The sequence below is a fragment of the Macadamia integrifolia genome, unplaced genomic scaffold (genome assembly GCF_013358625.1).
Source record: "Macadamia integrifolia cultivar HAES 741 unplaced genomic scaffold, SCU_Mint_v3 scaffold1372, whole genome shotgun sequence".
NCBI classification, from domain to species: Eukaryota; Viridiplantae; Streptophyta; class Magnoliopsida; order Proteales; family Proteaceae; genus Macadamia; species Macadamia integrifolia.
The window spans coordinates 39182-64640 of record NW_024868180.1 but is presented as its reverse complement, the minus strand read 5'-3'; the positions used below and the strand labels follow the sequence as shown (position 1 = coordinate 64640).

Below are 25459 nucleotides of genomic sequence, written 5' to 3'. Positions count from 1 at the left end.
TTTTGTGTAATTTGACTTAGAAATCTTCATATAGAAGGGCTCAAGTATCAATTCTGCCATCTAAGAACATTATAAAATTTTGTAGTATGTGGACGTTTAGTTTGTTATTTTTTCCCCTGCTTTTTAATATTTTTATGAAAGTTGCTATTGACATGGTAACAGTCTTTTTGTTGTTATTATTTGGACTTTAGACATAGCAGTCCAGGATTTATTTGGTATTATTTTTTGTTATTTGATGTCAATCTTGTCAACATTATGGCCTGCCACTTGAACTACCTCGGGTTGACAATTTTTCAAGAGAGTTGTTGGGGTTGAAATTCAATGTTGATATCTTAGGAGAATGTCTTTGTTTTGTTCTTGTTTCCTTTCATTTCTCACAAATCTGAGGTTTTCCGTTCACTGCAGGTTTCTTTGTACATGGACAAATTCTCTGGGGTTTGCCAATCTGTTCTGCATGATTGCAAGCTTACATTTTTGCAGATAATATGTGATCATGATCTTTTTGTGGAAATGCCTGGGAGAGATCCTTCTGATAGGTACCTAAGAACTGGATGCCATCATAATTAATTGCATGCTGTCCTTAACGTTTTGAAGATTTTCAATTCTTTGATTTATACAATTTGTTCTTTTTTCATTTGAGGAAGTGAAAGAACTAGTATTGTGGCAAAGGAAAACATACTAGTATCAAGCAAGTCTCATTACTACAATTTTCAACTTATTTACATAAAAATAACCTGGAATTTTGATGATCTCAAATATTTGCTTGCTACTTGGTTTATTCATCCAACGATTGGGTGAGGGAGGATAGCATACAGAATTCTTCATTGGTGCAATGGTGCCAAAATGGCTACCATAGTAGGTAAAGATAGAAATGATCCCTAATTATGCTTAACGACTATCAGATAATTAGGTGAGGTATGAATGAAAAGGAAAAGCTCTCAACTTCCCTGAGAAAATGAAGGAGTTGGGGTGTGTTATGCTTTCTGCTTGTTAATCAACACATGTCTGTTCACATTATACACCATCAATAATTGAGACTGATCTGGATTCTATCGTTGGAACTTAACAGAGTGATGCTTGCAATAGTAAATTACATGTAACAGATTATAAGACTTACTAGCAGACTGTTAATGTCATTGACAGTCTTGGGAGGAGTGGATCCTGCTGATTGGTATATTTATGATTTCAGCTTTCAATTTTATTTCACGAAGCAATGTGTCCTTGCATAATATGGATTCCAAACATTCATGATTGTCTGTGTGTGAGATAGATGAGTTGGATTCTTATGCTTCTGTCGATTAGTAAACCATCTCTCCAGGGATTGTGAAGAATTTTCACTAGAAAGAGTCTTTTAATTGCTTCGACTCATATTCCCGAAGAAGTAGATCCTGCTCTAACAGGTCCGAAGAAATTCAATAGATGCATTCAGATACGAGTAGTAGCATTTTGTTATGGGCCTTTTGTTGATGTTTGGGCCTTACACCAATGGTCTGATGGACCCTGAATCGCACCATAAAGAACCGAAGATATGGTGCATAGAAAATATCCCGTACATGTCATTCATATGTTACAATTTTTTTAGACAAAATCTTGTCTATTTTGTGTAACTTTATGACATATTGCAATGTTACTGCTTTTAGCATTCGAATAAACTTTGTCGGAAGATATTTTAAGCTGAACGTCAATTGATGCTTGCTTGATAAAGAACCGAAGATATGGTGCATAGAAAATATCCCGTACATGTCATTCATATGTTATAATTTTTTTTAGACAAAATCTTGTCTATTTTGTGTAACTTTATGACATATTGCAATGTTACTGCTTTTAGCATTCGAATAAACTTTGTCGGAAGATATTTTAAGCTGTACGTCAATTGATGCTTGCTTGATAACCCAGCACCATTTGGGACTGGGCATGCTTTGAGGGATTGTGATGGTAATGTGACTGGCATATTTTGAGCAAAGCGTTTCCCATTATCTTAGTTGTTGCAACAGATCCTTAGCATTCAGTCCTATAGTGACTGGGGGTGGTGTTTCCCATTTTCGGTAGCTGGAAGCAGGAGGGATGGGAAATGGAGGTTTTCTGTCCATTAATTCAACTCAACTAAACCTTGTCCCAAATAAAAGGAGTTGGCTGCATGGATCCTGTTTTTCCATTCAACTGTATTTGGAGCTACACTTGTCACCCTAATCAATGCATGTCTTTTTACCACTTCTCCATTTTAGGTCTGAACCTTGCTCTTTTAGCTTCTTCAATCTGAATCATATTGCTTCTCCCTGTCACTGGGTTTAAATGTCTTTGTTGCACATGTCCATCCCACTTCAAATTAATACAGTACTACCTCTCAACTTAATCATTTGTCAGGGGGTGCTTCCATATCAGCTCTAATTTTGTCATTCCTTACTTTGTCTTTTGTAGCTTTAGCTATTGTAGTTTTATTTATGTGTTGTTACTTCACTGCGCAAGTTTTGACTCTATACAGTGTTGGTTTTCCTCTTCCATTACACACACTAAATGTCTGGCTTCCTTGATGATTATCTCATTGTAATGGGATCACTGATAAGTTTGCCGAAGGCTGATACTGTTTTCTGGATATTCCCTTCCATTCTACCAGTCTCCTAAGGTGTTAGAAATCCAGACCGGCTCAGGGAATTACCGGTGAAGTGGTGATCGTAGACCACCCTTCAATTTGCCAACAAAGCACTCATCCTTGACGATAAAATCGAATTGTACCACCATTTTCCATGGTGCCTTCCTTCCCCCTAAAAAAAAAAAAAAATGGGCGTACCCAGTGCACGAGGCACCCACCACTGTGGGGTTTGGGGATGGTCATAATATAAGCAGCCTTATACCCGATTCATGGAGAGGCTGTTTCACGACTCGAACCTTCAACCACTAGGTTGCAATGGAGCAACCTTACTGTTGCATTGAGGTACGCCCTATCCTTCCTTCCCCCTATTTGAATGAAAATATAATAGACTAATAATCATTCAATGAAAAATAATTGAAATATTTCATTTCCTGTCAAAATATACTATAGATACACTCACTAGGACTAATAACAAGGGACTATGCATACTTATAAGTAGTGCGTATTGAAAGGAGTATTGAAAGAAGAATTATCTTTTGTAGAAATATAACCTTCTTCAATTACAAATAGAAAGCACTTTTTACCAACTTGATGTTGAAAAATCCATTATCTAGAAATTCATTTCGGACAATTGAACTTTGTCGTACTGTTTCTTCTTACGAACCAAATTTCAATTATTTGTGGAAACATATCAATTGGTAGAAAATAGATGATGCAGTCTATGAATCACTCACATATTCTTCAGAATTATATGTACATGCAAGATTTTTTTTTTTTTTTTTTAAATAAATCTACAGAAAAAGAATTACAAAGGAGGAAAAAGGGGGGGGAGAAGCTTAAGCAACAAGGAAAAGTTGACCCAAGGGGAACTTACAAAAGAACAAGCAAAAGGCCAACCAAATCCCAAACTAAGGAACAAACACCAAAACCAGCTTGGGGGGGGGGGGGGGGGGGGGAGCCAGCACCGTCAAGTGGGGTGGATGAGATCAACCTGATGGTTCCAAGAAGTAATGATGTGGGAATTTTTTGGGGAGATAGGGACAAGGCAGGAGTGAAGGCCATGGAGGGCTTGGACTTTAGAAGTAACATCAAAGTAAATAGCTTTCCAAATCTTATCCAGAGAACGAGATTTGGGGGTCCATTTACGAATATTACATTCTATCCAAAGGTGATTTATAGTTGCACAAAAATCCAATTTACCAATAGTGTCTCAAATGGAAGGGCCCGAGAAGGTCATGTCAACCCAAATCCATTCCCCGTCAAAGGGGAGAATAAACCTTCTAGTCGGCCAACATTTGGAAAGGACAGTCTTTCAGGCAAGTAGGAGAATGGACAAGAGAAGAAGAGATGGGGGATATCCTCTATACCTAAAGGGCATAGGCAGTAGGAAGGATTAGCAAGTATGTGGCGGTGAATGCGGAAGGATTGGGTGGGAAGGCAGTTGGACATGCAGCGCCATAGAGTGAAACTATGATGGGGAATATGACCCTTAATCCATACCGACTTATGCCACAACACAATCGGGGAAGGGTTTCGAACATAGGACCAAACAGAGGCAGAGGGGAAATCCCATTGGAAGAGGGGGAACCAGTTGCATTTGTCTTCCTTTCCTCTATGCCCATAGGGGAGAGGGGGAAGGGAGGACCAGAGATCTAGAAGAGAAGGGGGAGAGGAGGGGACCAACCATTGGGAGAAAGGATGAAGGAGACCAATGCATTAGTGAGGAGACTAGAAGTGTAGATAACTCCCAGAGTTATCAACTAAGATAAAATGCCCAAAGGATGCCAGGGGTCTTTCCAAAGGGAGGTGGACTGACCATTTCCTATGGAATAGGATATGGCAGCAAGGGCAATGGGTCTACACTCAAGAATTTTCCTCCAAATCCAGGATGCGTCATGGATGGAAAGGGCCATCCAAAGAGAGTTATATTTGAGCAGACCAGAGAGAATCCAGTCTACCCAAATACTTTTGTGTTTGGGCACAATTTTCCAGATAAGCTCGGGTACACCCACCAAATTTGCATCCTTGATTTTCCTGATCCGTAAACCTCTTTCAGATTTAGGGAGGCAAACCTTCTTCCAGCTAAGAGATATGGACAAAGGAAGGAACAGAGGAAATCCTCAAACGTCTTGATCACCAAAGCAGGGAGGACGAAGGTACCTGACCAATACATGTACATGGATTGAAGTACCAACCTAATCAAGGTAAGCCGGCCAGAGAAAGAGAGGAGTTTGCCTTTCCAAAGTTGAAATTTTTCTTGAGTTGGTCAAGCAGAGGGGTGCAATGGTGGGAAAAGAGCCTAATGGAGATGAGAGGGAGGCCCAACTACTTAATAGGCAAGGAACCCAACGGGATTCCAGAGATACCCCAAAGGATTGCCTTGGTCTTAGGGGAGACACCAGAGAGGAAGATGTTGGACTTGAGGAGGTTGATTTTGAGACCCAAAAGGGTTTAAAAGATGTGAAGGGTGGACATGATAGTGATGATGGAAAGGGGATAAACCTTGGAGAAGATCATGATATCATCAACAAAAGCCAAATGGGAGAGAAGGGATATGCATTTAGGAATGGAAGAAATGAGATGGAGGTCGGTGACAGATTGAATAGAATGGAAAGGACCTCTAGGAAAGGGAGAAGAGAAGTGGGGATAGGGGACAACCTTGACGAACGCCACACCCTAAGGGAAAGTAACCAGCCGGGCTGCCATTCACTAAGACAGAGAAGCGAGGGGAGGAGATACAAGTGTGAATCGAGTGGACAAAAGAGGTTGGAAAGGCCATCTAGAGTAGAGCATTGGAAACAAAGTCCCAGCTGATCGTGTCAAACGCTTTATGAATGTCAATCTTGAGAAGGGCAGTTGGAGGGTGAGACTTGCGATCAAAACCACGAATGATCCCATGACATAGGATGATGTTGTCCACGATGCTCCTACGAGCGATGAAGGCTGATTGGTTTCGACTGACGAGGGAGTCAATGACTTTTTGAATCCTGTTTGCTAGGATTTTGACGATGAATCTGTAGAGAAGATTGCAAAGAGAAATGGGTCTGAAGTCATTCATCCTTTTTAGGGATGAGACAGAAGAATGTGTGGTTTATCCCACCAATTTGGTTGGGATTGTAGAAAAAACTACGCACCGCCAGAATGAGGTCATTACAGATGGTATTCCAGCAGGCAGTGAAGAAGCCCATACTGAAACCATCTGGACCCAAGGCTTTATTGGCCTTATGGGAAAGGATGGCCGAGAGGATTTCTTCCTCACTGGGGATGGATTGGAGGAAGGGGATGAGTTCCCCAAGGACAAACTTGTTGAGGATATTGGGGGGGATGGGGAAGGGTTGAAGAGCCTCTAGAAATGGGAGATTGCTTCAGCCTTGATGAGATCAAGGGAGTAGAGATCAATCCCAGAAGAGGAAATAAGCTTAGGAATGTTGTTAGCATTATTCCTAGCTTTGAGAGATCAATGGAAGTAGGTCGAATTAGAGTCACCCAAATCAAGCCATTTGATGCGAGCTTTCTGACGACAAAAGCTTTCTTTTGATCTAGAAGCAAGGAAAGCTCGGAGGCAGTAATTTTTTCGTCCTCAGCAAGGACCGGTTTGAGAAGATCGAGCTGGAGCCAGGCTTGAATGGAGTGGAACTTGTCTCTATCTTCAGAGACCCAAGAGGAAATATTTTCAAAGGTGGAGGAATTTTAGAGCATAAGAGTGGCTTTAGCATTCCTGAGCTTATTGGCGAAAGCAAGGAGGGGGGAATAGGGAGCGGGGGGTGGGGATGCTCCAAGCACTATGGACAAGAGGTTGGAAATCAGGATGGGAAATCCACATGTCAAAGAATTTGAAAGGTTTGGACCGAAGGAGCGGAAGAGGAGGACGTGAATTGAGATGGGACTATGATCTGAGATCCTACGAAGACCAAAACAAGTATGAGAAGACGGGTAAGAGTCGAGCCATGCTTCATTAATGAGGGCCCTATCGAGTTTACAAGCCATCCTTTGATTACCAGATCTTCTATTGTGCCATGTAAATTTGGCTCCCGACCACCTGATGGGGAAGTGCAAGAACAAACAATTTTTATTGGAATCACTCCTCTAATGAATTCCCCTATCATCAATATCGATATCTACTGTAGCAGACGGTGCTGCTACAGTTGGTGGCAAATTCGCTTTGGAAAAAATGGGTAGTAACCTGTATGAGATATCCTTGTTATTGTTGCTTTTAAGCTGTTACATTGCCGTTGATTATTATTTATTGTTTGTCAATGGCTGTACATATGTTTGTTATGTATGTCTCTTTTTGAATAAAGTTTCTGTTATTCTTTGAAGATTGAAGGAGATTAATTTATTATAAGTGGGTAAGAAAACTACTAAATTTTGGTTCTTGTCACAGGAACTATCTTTCATCAGTGTTAATCCAGGAACTTTTCCTTACTTGGGATCATGATGATTTAGTCCTGCGAGCCAAAGTAAGTCCATTACAGATCATTGGTCATCTTTAATTTTAATACTTTCATCGTGTTTTTTGATGAGCAGATTATTCATTTTGGACCTTCCTCTCCTTTCAAGTTCTGTGGTTCTTTCTTTTATTTGGTGGATTTAACTTTGTTGCAACTCTCACTGAGTTTAGGCAGCTCGAATGCTGGTGGTCCTTATGTGCAAGCTTGAGTTTGATGCTAGATACCAGAAAGGTGAAGATAAACTATATATTGCTCAGCTATATTTTCCACTCATTGGACAGGTGCCTACTTCTTCCATATCTCGCGAGTTATTCTTCTTTGGTTTCTCTGGTGAACCTCTTGGTATTAGTGTAATATTCTTAATAGAACCTTTTGGTATAAGTGTATGTTGTATGGTAATACTGAATATATGATGTAAGTGTTAAGTCCAGGATCCTGCAACCAGATTAGAGAAGAAGAGAGAAGAAAAAAGAGACAAAAGAAAAGAAGGAGAGGAGAGGAGAGAGATCGAGACAAGCAGCCAAGGGGAGGAGGCTACCTACGGATAGTGGAATACCTAGCCGCATGCCTCTTGATGCAGATACAGCTGCGCTTGACTGGCTGGACCAGCATGACCGACTTTGGAAGCTAAGAGCCAAGAAGAACTAGTCCAGCCCAGGGTTTTGGTCCAACAAGGGCTGGAAATAATTAGTAGTAGTTTATTATTTTATTTTATATCTTTTATTTCAGAGTAGGAACATAGGAGTTAGAATCGGTTTAGGATTTATTTCCTTTTATGACTTGTTTCATAGCTTAGGCTTGTTTCCAATTTCATGTCTTTTATTTTCCCTATATATTGGCTGTAATGAATGGACCAAGGTTAGAGATATTTTGAACAGTTTAATATGAGAATTGGTTTTGTGCTTTGTGAGAGTGTGCTTTCTTCTTTTCCCCCTTGCTACTCTGATCTACCCCTTCTTCTCTTAAGGGCTCTCCACCAACTTGGTATCAGAGTCAAAGGATCCCATCTTTTCCCACTCTGTCAACCTCTTCCCTATTTCTTTCCCATTCTACTCCCTTGCTTATGCCGGGAGTTCAAAACAGAGAATAGAGCTACGCCCCTAAACCCTCCTTTGTTTTCTAGCAACCCTCCCTTCATTACCCCTTCAATTGAAGCCTCCACTCATCCTAGGGTTTTGACAGTTAAAAAAAAAAAAAAAAAAAAAGTTGAACTCTCTACCACAGAAACCCACCGACCCCCTTTTCTTTTTCAAATTTCAGTTGACCCCCTTTTCTTTAGGGTTCTGCTGTGAGAGAGAGAGAGAGAGAGAGAGAGACCCCATCCTTCAATATTCTCCCATGGATCACCTCCAGGCAGTGACTCCCTTCCTTTGACGCCACTGGGCGTTGACCCCTTCCTTCCTTGCAGCCCATAGAAATTAAAATGTGTTTAACAAACGGATTCCTATTTCTTTTCTAGCCCAGGAATAGAAATTACTACACGTTTTCAAACATGCTTTTTGGCCCAGAAATATGACCCAGAAACAGAAATACAAAGTCATTTCTGGGTAGAAATTTATCCCAGAAACAGAATTGTTATCATGCAGGCCCTAGGTATTCCGCACTCGCCGCAATAGCCTCCTCCCCTTGGCTGCTTGTCTCGATCTCTCTCTCTCTTCTCTCCACTCTTATTTCTTCACTCTTCTTCTTCTTCGCTAATCTAGTTACAGGATCCTGGACTTCTAAGATGGGATCAGAGCTCCTGTAATCAGATTATGTTTTCTCCAGCTCCCTACTTCTGATTACCTATCTTTCAAACCTGTGTTGAACAGCCACCTATTGCTGCACCTACTATGAGGTAAGAGTTACTCCCTCATCAATGGAGTTTTGTTATTCTACCTACATGATGATCTACAGTTACTGATTTGAAGGACTTGTGGAGCAATAATCGATTTCCATTCTTTTCTACAAAAATTGATTTCACAGGTAAAACCCTACTAAAATAGATTTTGTCTCTGGTGCTTGCTGGTTGCTACTTACTTTGGAGCTGGGATTGTTTGATGGTGAGTTATGCAGCTTCTCAGTAGATCTTCACGATCTATAGGCCTTCTGACCAGGTGATATCGACTTCTTGCTTCTGCCTCAATACTATGACAATATGACATGCCCATATTTTGAGAGTGGAGGGATTTCTTCAGCCATACTATGACATGACCTTATTTTCTGATATAGTCAGAGGATAACTTGATTGGGCGTCAACAACATTCTAGTGGCTTTGACCGGTCCAGGCACTCGTTTGAGTACTACGACTCTTAAGATGAGCATAGGGTTGACTCATTGTTTGTATTGTACTATTGTTGATAGTTGACTGTGACATGTGATTCTTTGTAACATAACCATGCGTGATGCATGAATATCGAATGGCTTATAATTTGATTTCTATTCATTCTTAAATACATATTAAGTTTTTTTACTTGAATTATATGGGTTCTAGTACTAAATATTGTGTGGAATATGCCGTATTAGAGAATATATACAACGTACACTACTAGCATAGGGTCCGAAGTCAAACTACCATTTTGGGTGTACTTCTTAAAACCCAAGGGTTCCACTACGTTCAAAGGGTAAATAGTGTCCTAGATAGAAGTTTCATGACCTGATTTGGCTATTTGGCTCTCAAAACTAGCCATCGTAACAAGAAAAAAGTACTGGTTTCGACCAAAACCTTGAACCTTGCTAGAAATCTGAAACTAGTAAAAAAAAAGTGTTAAATATGCCCAGAGTAGAAACAAGGAGAAATAAGTGGGAAGTAAAAGAATGGGAAAGAAGGAGAGGGAAAGATTACAACTGTGAAACTGAATCGAACCGAGACAGAGGAGAGAGAAATCAATCGAACTAATACATTGTAGCAATCATAAAAACTCATACTTCTATTATCGAAACCGAATTGATGGGGGGTTGATCACATATTAGTAGCTACTGAAAAACCAATAGAAATGGGTATACCCGGTGCATGAGACTCACCACTGCAGGGCCTGGGGAGGGTCATAACGTATGCAACCTTACCTCTGCTTTGTGTTAAGGCTGTTTTCCGACTCAAACCTGTGACCACTAGATCACAATGGAGCAACCTAATTGTTGCACCAAGGTCCGCCCTGTCTCCGGAAAAAATCCACTACCGATATGTATTTCTTTTCATGACGTGAAGCTGAAATAAATAACACTTGGGCTCAATCTACTCCACTGGCAACATATGTAATCTACACATAGTTATTAAGGCGTCGCCAAGGCGCTAAGGCGGTATTGGGAGCATAAGGCAGTACTATGCATTATTGGTTGCACTTAAGGCGACCTAAGGGATGAGGTGCTATAAGGCGTCTTAAGGCGATGCCTTATAGCGCTCAATGGACAAGACAGACACGTTAAGTGCATTTTTTACTAACCTTTTATATTATTTTATTTTATTTTTTTACTATTTTACCATTGATTCCAAATGGGTTTTATTGATTGGCGGTTCTATTGGGAAAGTTTACACATGAGAAGCATGGGATCAAGGGTATATAGTTAAAAAAAACCTCAACAACAGAAAAAAAAAAAAATCGCAAATCGTATAAAAAGGGTTTTGGCTCTTTTGAGAGAACCAGGCGCCGACTGCACCTTCCTCCTTCAAATCTTCCTCTGGCAAGCCTTCCTCAGACCAAGGCAGCTCTGATAAGGTCCCTTTTTTTGCATTTTTTTCATCTTCTTTTCTATTTTTTCGTTTTTCATCTTCTTTCTTCTTCTTCCTCTTTTGGTTTTTCTTCTTCTCTCTCTTTTATTTTTCATTTTTCATCTTCTTTCTTCTATCTAAGACCCATCAAACCTCCATTGAAGGTGGTATTGGTCTCTGTAACTTCTCTTGGAAGTCCTACTTGTGCCTACTGCCTAGGATGGAATGGAGTACAGATTACATACTACAAAATAAAGTATAGTTTAGGATTTAGGTACATTTCTATGTACTTTGGAAAGGGTGGTCGAACTCCCTATCCTGCCATCAGGTTCAGCCCATTTTTGGAGGACAAAACCACCCCATGAGAGCCCCACTCGATCAAGGACTCGGCCTGTTCTGATGGCCTTTTCTTTATATGCTTAATAATATTTATAATTTTTTTGGATGAATAATATATATTCTTATTATATGCCATGAATTATGATGATGATTGATGTGAATAAACTTAGTTTATTCACTTTATTGATTTGTTTTTCTTATGAATATCTTTCATTGGAATGAAGTATGAATCTTTAATCTTTATTTAGCATATGAATAGTATTATATAATTTTTAATAAGTCATTTAAGCCAAATAGAATGTTACATTTATTAAATAAATAAATAAATAAATAAGCACTAGAATGCTTTACTCGATAAGGTGATGCCTTATGTCCGCCCTATCGCCAAAACACTCCAAAAGACCCTCAAACGCCTTGGTCGCCTCATTGCCTTAATGACTATGAATCTATATTTCTGATATTACTCAATAACTGAAACTTGACTCCTATCTTAGCCCCCGTCGATAGCATCTAAATATCCTGCTCCAACTTAATTTTAATTACACTATTAACCCCCAAAATTTGCTAAAATTCCCAATCTATTCTACTGGATCCAGTGGTCAAATTTAGCCTGGTTCTCCTTGGCCAGTGCTTCAAAACTGGATTGCGCCTTTCGGATGTGCTGCTGCCCCCAGAAATTGGCTCATTGTCTGTTCTTGGAACCTCCAGCACTCTTTCTAGTGCTCTGTCGTGATTGTTGTTGTTTTTTGCTTTCGTTACCTTTTGGGCCTTGTGCCTTGTATAATCATTCCCTTCAGGCCCCTTGTTCTTCTCTTTGGTAATGAATTATTATTCACCCAAAAAAAAGAAGAAAAACCTGGATTGTGCTTATCCATCCAGGCCTCTACATATTCATCATCTCCCATTTATACAAGGGTAAGACCACCAATTCATCATGCCACATGGCTGAGAAGAGCAGGGTGTGGTGGAAACGATTTCCTCATTGATATGTATTGACTATAAAATTTATAAGCACTCAAAAGTAAGAAAAGATGGATGGGATTGATAGTGCAGATAAGATGGGACTACTAAAACTGTGTCCTTTCCCCCTCATTTCATTTTAGGGCATTATTATGGATAGGGGGGGTTCACTTAGGAATTAGTTAGTAGGCTTAATTTATTTGCTTCATTTGTTTTCTGGATTTCTATTTTCCACCTTCTGGGTATTGTCGCTTGCCTAGTTTAGCAAAGCTGAACAAGGAAACCAAGCAATGGTAGATTGGTGAGGTGAAGGGACTGGGATTCAATTATATGTATATGAAGTAGAGTTTCTAGCTTGGGTGGGGGTGGGGGGGTGGAATTTGGACAATGGCCCCACGTTGGATCCCCAATGTACTTTTATATTAAAGAACGACAGCACTAATCAAATATATATTTACTAATTTATAGCCATAGTTTTTAAGGCGCTGCTAAGGCGTCGCCTTGGCGCTGATGCGGTCTAGAGATGGTTAGGCAGTGCTCCGCCTTACATGAAGTGGCGCCTTATGGGTTTTTTTTTTTTTTTTTAATTTTAAAATTACTTGATATAGATTTTTTATTGGTAGGTGTATGGTTTTGTTAACACTTGAGATGTATGGGATCAGCTTTACTCCACCAAAAATAACCAAAACAAACAAAACAAAAACACGATTCACAAATAGGGTTTGGATTTTGTCAAGGGTTTTAAGAAAGGGCTTTGAGAAGGAATCAAAGAACAAGGAAGAACCACTGATCCGGGCAACCATTTTGCTCCGGCAGCGGTGAACTTCATTCTTCTTTGACAAGAGTAAAAATATAGTGGATGACCTTAAGGCTTAGGCACTCATTTTGGCATCATAGAGGTAAGTATAATAAATACTTGTATTTTTTATGTTTTCTTTTCTTTATATTTATAATTTGGTTTCATAATTATGTATTTATATTATATGTTAATATGTTATGATGATTGATGATTGATGATTTATGATTGATGAACTTAGTTTATTCACTTTATTGATTTGTTTTCTTGATGAATATCTTACATTGGCATGAATATGAACCTTTAATATTTATTTAACATATGAATAATAAGATTGAACTAGGATTTGAGCCAAATAGATTGGTTTTATAAAAAAAAATTACACAGGAACGCTTTAGTCAATAAGGCGATGCTTTATGCCCGCCTTATCGCTAAGGCGCTCCGAAAGACCCTCAAACGCCTCCGTCGCCTTACCGCCTTAAAAACTATGTTTATAGCATATTCACATTAATATTAATATCAGTAATAATAGTTTGTGCTGATGGGATTCAGCCCCTTTTTTGTTGTTGTACGGTCCTGCTCTTCTATTTTGCTTGTACCTTTTCAATAAAATCTTTAATTCTTCACCAAAAATATATATATGTCTACTTTTTGTCTCTTTTTTTTTTTTTGGATAGATTATTACTACTAATTGTATCTTTTGGAAGTAATGCACTGTAAGGCATTGGTTGGCCTAGAAGAATTTTTCAAAAAATTATGTACTTCCAGATGGTTTCCATTCTCAAATCATATAATATTCTTAATTTGCATGGTTTTGTCGTTTGTGCAGATCCTAGATGAAATGCCTGTCTTTTACAACCTTGGTGTCATTGAAAAGCGTGAAGTCTTAGTTGTCATCATGCAAATCATACGTAATCTGGATGATGCATCTCTTGTGAAGGCCTGGCAACAAAGTATTGCTCGAACCAGATTATTTTTCAAGCTGCTGGAGGAGTGCCTCATTCTTTTTGAGGTTTGTATCTTACTGAAATGTCATTTTCTGTTAGGCAGGTTAACATGCAATTCAAAGTAAAGTTTTATGTATTAATTAAAAAAATAAGCATCTTAGGTTTTGTGGCCATTACTCTAGGTTGTGGCATTACCTTGGTTTTTGTTTTATAAAATGATGCTTGTTTTCTGCGACTTATTGTTGTTTTAACTTTGATCATACAAGGTGTGATATCAAATTATAATTTTTTTATGATACAAATTGCATACTGAATGTCTTGTATACCTGTTGTAGCACGCACTTAGACCATTCTTGGGTACAATATGCTCTAATATGTACCAAGTTGATGTTCCTATATATCCAATCTAAACCCTGGAAAAATATTCTCCTTGCCAGACCCACTGCTCTTAATGCCATCTCTTCCTCCATCGGAGACAGTTCTTCCACCTCATCTGGCTTGATTCTTGGCGCTCTTCTGGCATCCTCCTTTTCTTGGTGAATGCTAGATCTATATATTCTTCGTGTCTTGCCAGAGATTCCATTGTTGCCTCAATCATCTCCAACGGTGTCTGGAATCCCCCTCCTTCCCCCCCCCCTCCCTCTCTGACATATGGTTGGACCTGTCTCCACTTCTCACTTGGCTCCATGGTAGAGGAGATAAAATCTCTTGGCCCCCTCCCCCTTTGGCCTTTTTAGTTCTTACTCTGCCTAGGCTCTGGTCAGATGTAAAAGTCCCTTAATCATTTGCTACTCCTTCACTGCCTAACATCCTCCCTCCAACTGCCTTCCCACCCAGTCTTTCCTCATCTATAAACATCTTGAGGTCCCCCTTGCTTTTTGCCTCTGTTGGAATACTGTCGAAGATTCCGACTGTTGGATCGAATGGCATCACCTAAGAGGGGGGTGAATTGGTTATGAGACTCTTTTGTCCGATTGAAACAATCTCACAGCTTTGAGTGATCATTTATTCAATGATCAACTTCAAATCCCGTGAATAGTACCTTGAGTGATCAAACCCAAGTACCAAAGAGATCAAAGTAATTACACCTCTCCAGGGTGAAGATTGAATATCTTTCAAATATCCTTACATTGTACACTAAAGTAGCGTAAAGAAATTAGTTGCATCAAATATAAGAATTCAAATGTTAGTAATGCAAGCAAAGGATTGAAAGGAAAGTAAAGTAATTTACAAGAAGAGAGTTACTGAAAGACACGATTTATTTATCGTGGTTTCGATCCTCTTCGATCCTACGTCCACTCCCATAGTCCAATGACTATAGATTTTCTCCGCTATTCGATTATTTTCCCAAGCAACAATCAAATTGTTACACCAACCGATCTCAGTCCTTTGGATTGGGACCCAGACCTACCACAATCAAGGATTTCTTCCAACATAACCACAATCTTTTGGGTTATGCACCCAGGTCATCAACCAAGGATTTCTACCCAGGCCATGGACCAAGGATTTCACGTAATCACAGTCCTTCGGATTACATACCCAAGCAGTGCCAAGGATTTATTCTTCTTGTACATCAAGTACATCCTGTGAGCAAGCACTATGCTCATGCCCAAGTGCAGCAGGTGACTTCTTCCTTCAAGTCAGATTACTGCTACATTGTAGCACAGCTGCATCTTCACAAGATCTTTCCTTGTCCCATTTCCTTCGACATTATGTCTTCAATATGCTCTTCATCTTGTGAGGAGTTACCACCTTGTGTGGAAAACTTGAGTCTTGCGCCTATGACTCATACCCTTTTATAGGCTCCTAACTAGCCGTTAAATCAGCTATTAGGTGTCATAATAAACTCAGATTGATTTTTGAATTCATGTGCAAAAGCATTAATGAGAAGTAATTAAACTTCATCATTAATTAAGGACTTCCTCAAGGTCCAAGTTGAAATACCCGTTAACTAGTTGTTAAGCTCTCTTGGACATTAGTAAAATGCCTTAAGAACCCATCACTTGATTATCCACTAAGATCCTTCATTTAATGATTCAAATTGCAACTTTTGAATCCCAAGGAGTTGGGACTATTCACGATTGACCATGCGACACCAAGGTTGACCACAAAACATAGAGCTAAGCTCAACCAAGTTTCTGTTTAGACGGACAATCTCGCGGTTGACGGCCATCATCTTTTGCAGGTTCATAGAGTTTTTCGTTCAGCTCCATCAACCGCAGCTTTACACGAATGATTGTGGACAAGGTCTAAATGTATTCTAAGCTAAACCACCTAGCTTTTTGGGTTTTACCTTAGGTCTCACTACCTTGCGAGAATTTTCTGATCTTACCCAGATCCTTAGATCAAGATTATAATATATTACATTTAAAGCGCATGTAAACTTGATCTTAATGAGAGAATCCATCTTCAATGTTGATGTAGACTTTTAAGCTCGTTATGGTCTCTTTATGGATGTTGTAGATGACCATAGCTCTTCATGGTTGATCGATTGTGGCAACTCTTCATCTTCTTCAACATACTTTGCTTCTTCACTCCAAGGAATGTCCTCACTAAATTGGTTGCCATTGATCTTCACATGTTAGAACACCCAATCACATCGACAATGGTTTCCCTCCATCCAAGCTTGTTTTTTGTGCCACCATCAACCGTATATGGATGGAGGGAATTCTTCCTAGATGGACATCCAAATATAGATCTTTTGACATGATTCGGAAGCCATCTACTTTGATGTTAACTCTAAGCTTGCCTCGCTCCCCCCCCCCTCTTTTCAAAACACCCTATTAGGGATTTTCGAAAGAATATGCTTATTGCTGTCTCCTGGGGTCTTCCCACCTCCATTGTGCTCCCCCCGCTCCCCCCCCCCCCCGACTGTGGTTTTGTGGCCCCTGGGCTTGTATTGTTCTTCCCCCCTTCTCCCCCTTTTCCTATTGGATCCTGTATATTCTTCTTCTTTCTTTGATAATAAATTTATTATTCACCCAAAAAAAAAAAAAAATCCAAACCCTGGTGTCTAGTTCTGCAGCCCAGATGGATTTGAGAAATTACCATCAACTATACCCAAGAGGAAACAACAACAACAATCTAAGCCTTATCCCAGCTTAATGAGGTCAGCTACATGGATCCAAACATATTACTAATGGGACAGGACAGATGATTGATGAAAAATGCAATATGAAAAGTGAGAGGTGAAAGATGAAAGTAGCAAGAGGAACTTTACCTAAATTTTTAAGCAATCAATGATCATGGTTAATAGTATACTTGAATTTTAAACTTCACCTATTAAAATTATCCTATTAAAGTAATTTATGGGAGAGATGTATGCAAAGTTACCATCATCTATTGTTTCTTGATTAAGAGTCAGATTTATTATGGATGGGGTAGAGTCATTTGACATATTAAATGATTCTTTTGCTTGACAGACGTGTCTATCAAGTCCCACTCCAGAACAGTGTTTCTATCTCAAAGATTAATGATATGGAAAATCATTTCATCATTCCCTGCCTCCTTACAAACAGATTGGATAGGTTATATTTTAGGTTTATTTTTTCTTTTCTTTCTGGGTTCGATTTAGTTAATATTTTGGCATTACTCTTTTCTTTAGTAAAAGCATATTTTGTCCTTGACCTGGTTTGTTTCAAAGCCTTTAAATTTCTAACATCCGTTTGTTATTCTAGCTGTACATTAATCACACTTGTGGTTTTACAAACCAAACTTCTAGTCTATAAACAATGTAAAGGACCTATTCCTTATATGAATAGTTAATTATCCTTAATTTATGGGGCCCATACAAGATTTTTTTTTTGTTATTTAACATAAGGGGCGGTGAATAGGTTAATCTAGTGAAAGATTCCCTTTTTCAATTTTGGCTCAGTTGAGTGATTGAATTAAATGCAAAAATGTAAAACTAAGTTAATAATTTCAGTCAGAAACTAAACACCAAGATTTATGGTGGTTCAATGCAACTGAGTCTAGTCCACTCCCCTTAAGATCCCTTAAAGAGTTATTTCACTAGCTTTTCCTCTTTCAGTACAATAGGTGGGAAAAAAATTCATCTTTTACAAAATCTTCCAAGGATAAGAGAATTCGTACACACTCTGTATAGGATGGTCCTTTCAATCTTTTATGGATAAGAGTCTTACACAAGTCTAATTACAGTCTAGACAATGTGTACACCATGGTTTTAAATGCACGGTATCAGGGCACGTATCAGTCATCCCAAAAACTGATACAGTATTGGATCGCCTGTATCAGACAAAAATACCCTCGTTTTCTTAAAGAAAAGTGGATTTCTTTATACATTTTTACCCTTGGTCCATACCATACCATCAATACGGTATCAGCCATGTATCGGGATCGGGAACATGCAAAACTGATATGGATCGGCGAACCATGGTGTGCACAGAAAAATCCTAGAGTTCAACCAACTCTTGGGCCAACAAATAAATACAAGAATAAAGAAGGATATTACCTAGATGAAGAGTGCAATGATGATTTGCAGAACACATAACGAATGATTGCACCTTATCTTTTAAAGCTTTGCTTGGAGTTTATACCAAGACAAGAATAAAAAGCTTCCTTGAGTTCTTGGAATGCGTGCTTCCTTGAGTTCTTGGAATGCGTGAAAAGAGAATAACCTTCGAACTCAATAATGATGACTTGAATACCCAATTAAATGTTCGTACTTGATAGTACTATTTTTGTATTCAATAAGCCGCAGTAATGGCTTTTATAGGTGTGATTAGGGACTAATTATGGTGATAAAATTGAAGTCCAAATGATCATATTTCAGGTGGATGGTCGACTTGCACAGAGACTGGTTCATACCGGATCGAAGAACCCAAGGTTTTAAAACTCGATCTCTCCAGCCATCTCGCTATCCCAAAAGAAGGAGATTTGGCGAGATCTTGCCAAAACCTTGTATTTTTCAAGCGGTCGACTCACTGGTAGATCTCGGTGGGCATATGGCCTTTGTAGGCCCTGACACTGTGTATTTAGCCTATTTTAGCCATTCTAAACACAATAGAAACATCAGATTTGCAAAAAAAAAAAAAAAAAAAAAACTCAAAATGTTACTTTCACTTCATATCCTATGTACGTAGTCTCCGACTCTTTAGACCTTAGGCTAGTATGCTCTATTCCACAATCAACACATGACACAACATAATCATAAGAATTTAAAATACATCATATATAAGAAAAGTAACTCCAAATTGAGATGAGGAGGTAATATTCTCTGCTCTTTAAGCTTTAGTGAGTGTAGATCTCGATCGAGTTCTTGTTCAATTTGTATCTCGCCATTCATCTCGTCTCACCTTTTTGGAAAAATGAGATATTAGCGAGATCTCGTCGAGATCTTGAACCATGGAAGAACCATTGAAAAACCAGCCATTACAGGCTTTTAGATCAACCCGCAGCAGATTGATCAACCGGTTGCTCTGCCTGGTTCAATCCGGTTCGTACCGGTTGGCCTTTGTTTGTAACCCTGCAACACCACTGTGAATCGGTTCGTACCAGTTTGATCTGGTTCATACCGGTTGTTATTCTTCTGATTGAATTGGATTACTTTGTTCATTACACCTTTACCAATAATTATTAATTATTCTAATGTGATTGGGTACCACTTAAGTCAATCTAAGTCATGAGATATGCTTGTTACAAGAAAGTTTTGTGATGCAATGAAATGAGATGCAGTGCAAGTGTGCAGTCTACCATCCTACACTAGGCAACCCAGTGGTCTTCTTTGTACTCCCTGTCATGTCTATGCTTTGTCTTCATCTTCACATGACTTGACCTAGACGCTTTATTCATAACTTGTTATCTCCGAGTGATAATTATCAAGATTACATTGTTTATCACACAACCCTTGGAAATATACATCAGATGCTTACATTTGTTTGTTATCGTCAAAACCAATTCAAAGAGTGTGGAGTGAGGGCATATCCCCAACATTTTTTTGGAAGTTGAGGGTTATCTAATGATAACGAAAAAGATGAATTGTACGTGGCTTGAAGTAGTATGAGGTGAGAAAATATTTGAAGAGTTCTTCTTTACCAGAAGATGTAGCTTCGTATATAATGCAAGGGCAGCTAGGTCCCAAGATAAGTTTCTTATCATCGTAAAATTCCTAGGTTTCAAGAATGAAAATCCTAAACAGAAAAAGCAAAAAACACTCCCAAAGAAGGAAAGGGAAAATTCCAGTCAAATAACAATTTTGTCCAATCAGTATCTGATTAAAATTTGCCAATAACATGTATTTCTGGAGACTATTCAGACATAATATTAACTAGAAAGACCAAAATAGCCCATTAAATCTACTAGACTAATTTAAACATCCAAAAGATGGAACTTTCATCATATACCAATGCCCATCCATAAGTTGGGTATAGAAGGTACAAACAACTCCAGAGGTGGAAAACCAGACTTTGGGAGAGATTCGAGGGGAAAACAGACTGAGTATAGCAATAGCGGTATTCTTTGGAAGAAAATAAAAAATGACAACACCCTGATTATTACACAATTAGAAACTGAAAAAAGAAACCAGGTGATTGGATGTGTAGGATGCAAGTGGTGGAAGTAAAGGCGCCATTTTGGAATACAAACATTAGAAACTGAGTGGCTTGGTCTTGGAGCCCATAGGATGAGGAGGGATAAGGTAAAGAGGAAAAGTAGTTTGGAATAAAAGATAAAAATAAGAGATGAGTGTAGAATGTGTAGGATTATGAACCGACCATCTCACTTCATTTTATAGGCTAGAGCTCTAGATAAAGAAGAGGGATAGTCTTGGAATAAAAAAACAAGAAAAGTGTTAGAAGTCTATCGTGAAAAGGGGAGGAGGAGTCCTGCACAACAGGCTCCTCCCTTGGTGTTTTCCTAGTATAACTAGGATTGTCCTAGTTCAACTAGGACTGATGTCTAAATTAGAAGCTAGTAAGCCTATGTTTGTTTGGATTCCTATTCCTAGTAGGTCTTATATCTTACTTGTAATAGGACTTGTAATAGCTGATTTGAGCTCTATATAAAGAATAGAAGTGGGCAGCCCCAATCTAACTATTGGGACTCCCTTGCACAAATTGCAGGACTCTCTTTTATTTTACAAAAAGATTGTTATAGGGAGAGTAGTTTTGGAATTATAAAAGTAGATAAGAGAGATTTCCATGTGCGGTTGAAAAGGAGTTCTGGAGTAAGAAAATTAGAGAGAAGAGGTGGCTTATAGAATAGAGGGTTAGTTTTGGAATGAAAAAAAAAAAATTTGCATTGTATAGAGATGGCATAGTTCCCGAGTTAAAAAATAGATGTAACAGAGATGTAGAATGTGTAGAATTATGAATTGCCCATCAGGGGTAGTTGCTCTGGTAAAAGTTGAAGAACCAATATCACCAGTCAGATTTCAGATGAAGTAGGAAAGTGCGACAAAATTGGGGGTAATGATGATAAAATTACAAAATTGCAACTTGTTTCCTTATAGCAGGTACCTTTTTCTATTTGGTTGAATACTTAGTTAACCTTTAATTGGGTGAATTTAAGATTCCCGCGTGTGTGTGTGTGGGTGGGTGTGGGTGTGCTCTCTGTTGTTTTGGGTTGATTGAACCTAGACGTTAATGTTGGTGTCTTCTCATTTTACAGAACAGGAAACCATCTGATAGTACACTTATGGGCTGCAGTTCACGCAGTCCTGATGGAGAAGGCCCTATTTCCCCAAAGTACAGTGATAGGCTTTCTCCTGCTATGAATAACTATCTTTCTGAGGCATCACGGCAAGAAGTCAGAGTATGTTTGCCTTTTCTAATTGTTCATCTGCATTAAAATATATAGTATATGCAAATTTGTTAAATTGTGTTATGATAATTTGGTTTTCGTATTTAAGCTTTAACCATTGTTTGCTCTAAGGAATGAGCTGTAACTTTGTCCATGAATGATACTAGTGAAACATTCTTTTTGGTGTCTCAAGGCCATCCGGGGTCTAGGCTCACCCCCCACCCCAAACCCCACCACCTCCCCCCCCCCCCCCCCAAAAAAAAAAAAAAACCCTTTCTGGTGCCTTAAGAAATGTCCATTCTTCTATACTGCAGCCTCAGGGGACCCCCGAAAATAGTTATTTGTGGCAGAAAGTCAGTCCCCAGCTAAGCTCCCCAAGCCAGCCATATTCCTTGAGAGAAGCTCTTGCTCAGGCACAGTCTTCTAGGGTTGGAGCTTCATCACGAGCATTAAGGGAGTCCTTGCACCCAGTATTGAGACAAAAACTGGTATGCTTAACCTGCACCTTTCATATAAAAGAATTTCCATTTCAGGTTTCTGAATCTGAAGCAGTGACACACAGCCCATTAAATACAGGAACTTTGGGAAGAAAACTTAAGTGCTGCTGTTAGTCTCCTCGTTCTGGAGATAACTGAGAAATTTTCTACAGCTGCAGCATCTCATAGCATTGCTACCGATTATGGAAATTTAGATTGTATCACTTCCATATTTATGAGCTTCTTCTTACGAAGTCAGCCACTGGCTTTTTGGAAGGCTTTGTTTCCCGTGTTCAACAGTGTATTCAATCTCCATGGAGCAACATTAATGGCAAGAGAGAATGACCGCTTCTTAAAGCAGATTGCTTTCCATCTTCTCCGGCTTGCTGTCTATCGAAATGATAATATCAGGAGACGGGCAGTCATTGGCCTGCAAATACTTGTGAGGGTAGGTTCTTTATGTTCAAGAAAATGTCCGATATACTAATTATGTTTTCTTGACTACAAATCTGTGTTTTTGCAGAGTTCTTTCTGTTACTTTATGCAGACAAGTAGGTTGCGGGTAATGTTGACAATTACCTTGTCGGAGTTGATGTCTGATGTACAAGTGACTCAGATGAAGTCTGATGGATCACTTGAAGAGAGTGGCGAGGCTCGGCGTCTGGGGAAATCATTGCAGGAGATGGCACATGAAGCAAGTAGCCCTGGCATGTTAAAAGAGTGTGGGCTTCCAGAGAATGCTCTAATCGCAGTTCCTGATGGTTTCACAGCAAACCGGTGGTCCTGGGTAGATGTGAAATATCTATCTGACAGCCTTCTTCAGGCCCTTGATGCTGGCCTAGAGCACGCCCTCTTAGTAAGCTGACTTTTCCTACAGAAATTTTGGTCCTTTGCCGATCCTGAATAAATTGGTTAATATGTTGATATACCTCATCCTCATCTTTCAGACCCCTGTAATGACTGTGGACCGTTATGCTGCGGCTGAAAGCTTCTATCGACTTGCAATGGCATATGCACCTGTCCCAGATCTTCATATAATGTGGTTACTGCATTTATGTGATGCACATCAAGAGATGCAGGCATGGGCTGAAGCTGCACAGTGTGCTGTTGCTGTAGCTGGTGTGATTATGCAGGTAAGTATTCTTGATATTTGTTGCTTTCTGTTGCACGACCCATGTAACTTGAATATGACACATTGTTTATTTGATTTCTTCTAGGCTCTTGTGGGAAGAAATGATGCTGTGTGGAGTAGAGATCATGTTACAGCTTTGTGTAAAATATGCCCCATGGTCAGCAGTGAGGTTAATGCTGAGGCTTCTGCAGCTGAGGTTGAGGGATATGGTGCATCCAAACTTACTGTTGACTCTGCTGTGAAATACCTACAGCTTGCAAATAAGCTATTCTCTCAAGCAGAGCTCTATCATTTCTGTGCAAGCATTATAGAACTCATAATTCCGGTTTATAAAAGCCGGAGGGCGTTTGGGCAACTTGCAAAATGCCACACATCATTGACCAACATCTATGAATCTATCCTTGAGCAGGAATCGAGCCCAATACCATTCATTGATGCAACATACTATCGTGTGGGATTTTATGGCGATCGATTTGGGAAGCTGGATAGGAAAGAATACGTGTACAGAGAACCCCGTGATGTACGCTTGGGTGATATAATGGAGAAACTTAGTCATATATATGAATCTAGGATGGATGGAGATCACACTCTGCATATAATTCCTGATTCTAGACAAGTCAACGCTGATGAGTTGCAACCAGGGGTCTGCTATCTGCAGATAACTGCAGTCGATCCTGTCATGGAGGATGAGGATCTGAGCAGCAGAAGAGAAAGGATGTTCTCTTTTTCCACTGGAAGCATGCGTGCACGTGTCTTTGATCGGTTTCTGTTTGATACCCCGTTTACAAAAAATGGAAAGACACAAGGCGGCTTGGAAGACCAGTGGAAGAGACGTACTGTACTTCAGACTAAGGCGTCCTTCCCTGCCCTAGTGAATCGTCTTTTGGTAGTGAAATCTGAATCCCTTGAGTTCTCGCCAGTAGAAAATGCTATTGGGATGATTGAAACTCGGACAGCTGCACTGAGGAATGAGCTCGAAGAGCCTCGCAGCTCTGAAGGAGATCAACTCCCACGTCTCCAAAGTTTACAGAGGATACTCCAAGGCAGTGTCGCAGTTCAGGTGAGTTTCTGTGCTTTAATTCTATTATGGGCTTAAGGCTCTAAAGTTGGTAGGGGTCATGGTCTGAAAAGACCTGAACTAATCTGTGTCAAGATGTCTAGGGACAAATGCCAGTCGGTTTCTTTATTTTGAAGACCTTTTATTCCATTATGTTCCTAGGGGTGTAGAGGCCTTCTCTTGCTGTCTCCAGCATGTATGATCATGGACTGACAGAATCTACCAAGGCAATATAGATCAAGTGATCCAATCCTGGTGTTGGCACTTAACCAGTCCCCATCTTGATCCTTGAAGCCTTGTAGAGGTCGGCACCTATTTTATTGTTTGCTTGCTTTCTAGGTTGAGGGGAGGGTGGTGGATATACAATGATGTATGAAATCATGACTAGGAAATGGAATGTGGATGAGAGGCAATGTTAAAACCAAAGCAAAATAAGAATTGCTTTGGTTGGAGATGGGAGCTATTAACTGTCCCTTCCACTTAAAAGGAACATAATGTGGAAATTAGACGAATAAAATTAGTATTCTACATTTCATAATTTGTTTCCTGCAAGAAGATGTCAAAGGATTTTGTTGGCATCTTGTGAGATAACTGAGCAAAATGGGGATTTACAGGTGAACAGTGGAGTCTTGAGTGTGTGCACAGCTTTTCTGTCAGGTGAGCCTACAACCAGATTGCGGTCACAAGAACTGCAGCAACTCATTGCCGCACTCCTCGAATTCATGGCAGTTTGCAAACGTGCAATTCGGGTTCACTTCAGGTTGATTGGGGAGGAAGATCAGGACTTCCACACTCAGTTGGTGAATGGGTTCCAGTCCCTCACAGCAGAACTTTCCCACTACATCCCCGCCATACTCTCTGAGCTATGAGTCTTTGGCTTGGTTGTAGTCTCGTATGATTTGTTATATGCTAATATCTTCTTTTGATGTGCTTGTATATGGTTCCAGCTTTATATTTTGCCTCTTTCTTGCTTATATAAATATATATATATATATATATATATATTTTATTAGTTTCTTTGGCCAAGTTGTTTGAGCCACTGCTTTTTCAATACTTAATACCCTAGTTAAGCATTTGGTTGTGCAAGGAGATGCAGAAGTATCAATGACAGCAAACGAATATATCTCAGCCCATATGCTTGTGACTGTGGTTAGCAGTGCTAGAGGTCAAATGGAGCAGTACGTAGTAAGAAGGCAACTAATTCATCTGAATAGCAAAATATAAAAGTTGATTCATATAATATTGATACTAGATTGTTTACATAC

At 39.4% G+C, this 25459-nt stretch overlaps 1 protein-coding gene across 1 annotated transcript in view; it reads left to right on the top strand.

Annotated features, from left to right (window-relative positions):
* LOC122063591 (guanine nucleotide exchange factor SPIKE 1) overlaps positions 1–25327 on the top strand; it is a 122820-nt gene extending 97493 nt beyond the window's left edge. The window contains exons 21-31 of the mRNA XM_042627296.1: positions 406–536; positions 6975–7050; positions 7212–7322; positions 13654–13836; positions 21398–21541; positions 21844–22017; positions 22106–22453; positions 22529–22861; positions 22953–23138; positions 23223–24197; positions 24809–25327. Coding sequence (XP_042483230.1) covers positions 406–536; positions 6975–7050; positions 7212–7322; positions 13654–13836; positions 21398–21541; positions 21844–22017; positions 22106–22453; positions 22529–22861; positions 22953–23138; positions 23223–24197; positions 24809–25063 — 2916 coding nt within the window. The 3' untranslated portion in view covers positions 25064–25327. The remainder of the gene's footprint in view (positions 1–405; positions 537–6974; positions 7051–7211; positions 7323–13653; positions 13837–21397; positions 21542–21843; positions 22018–22105; positions 22454–22528; positions 22862–22952; positions 23139–23222; positions 24198–24808) is intronic.
* Positions 25328–25459: the final 132 nt, after the last annotated feature.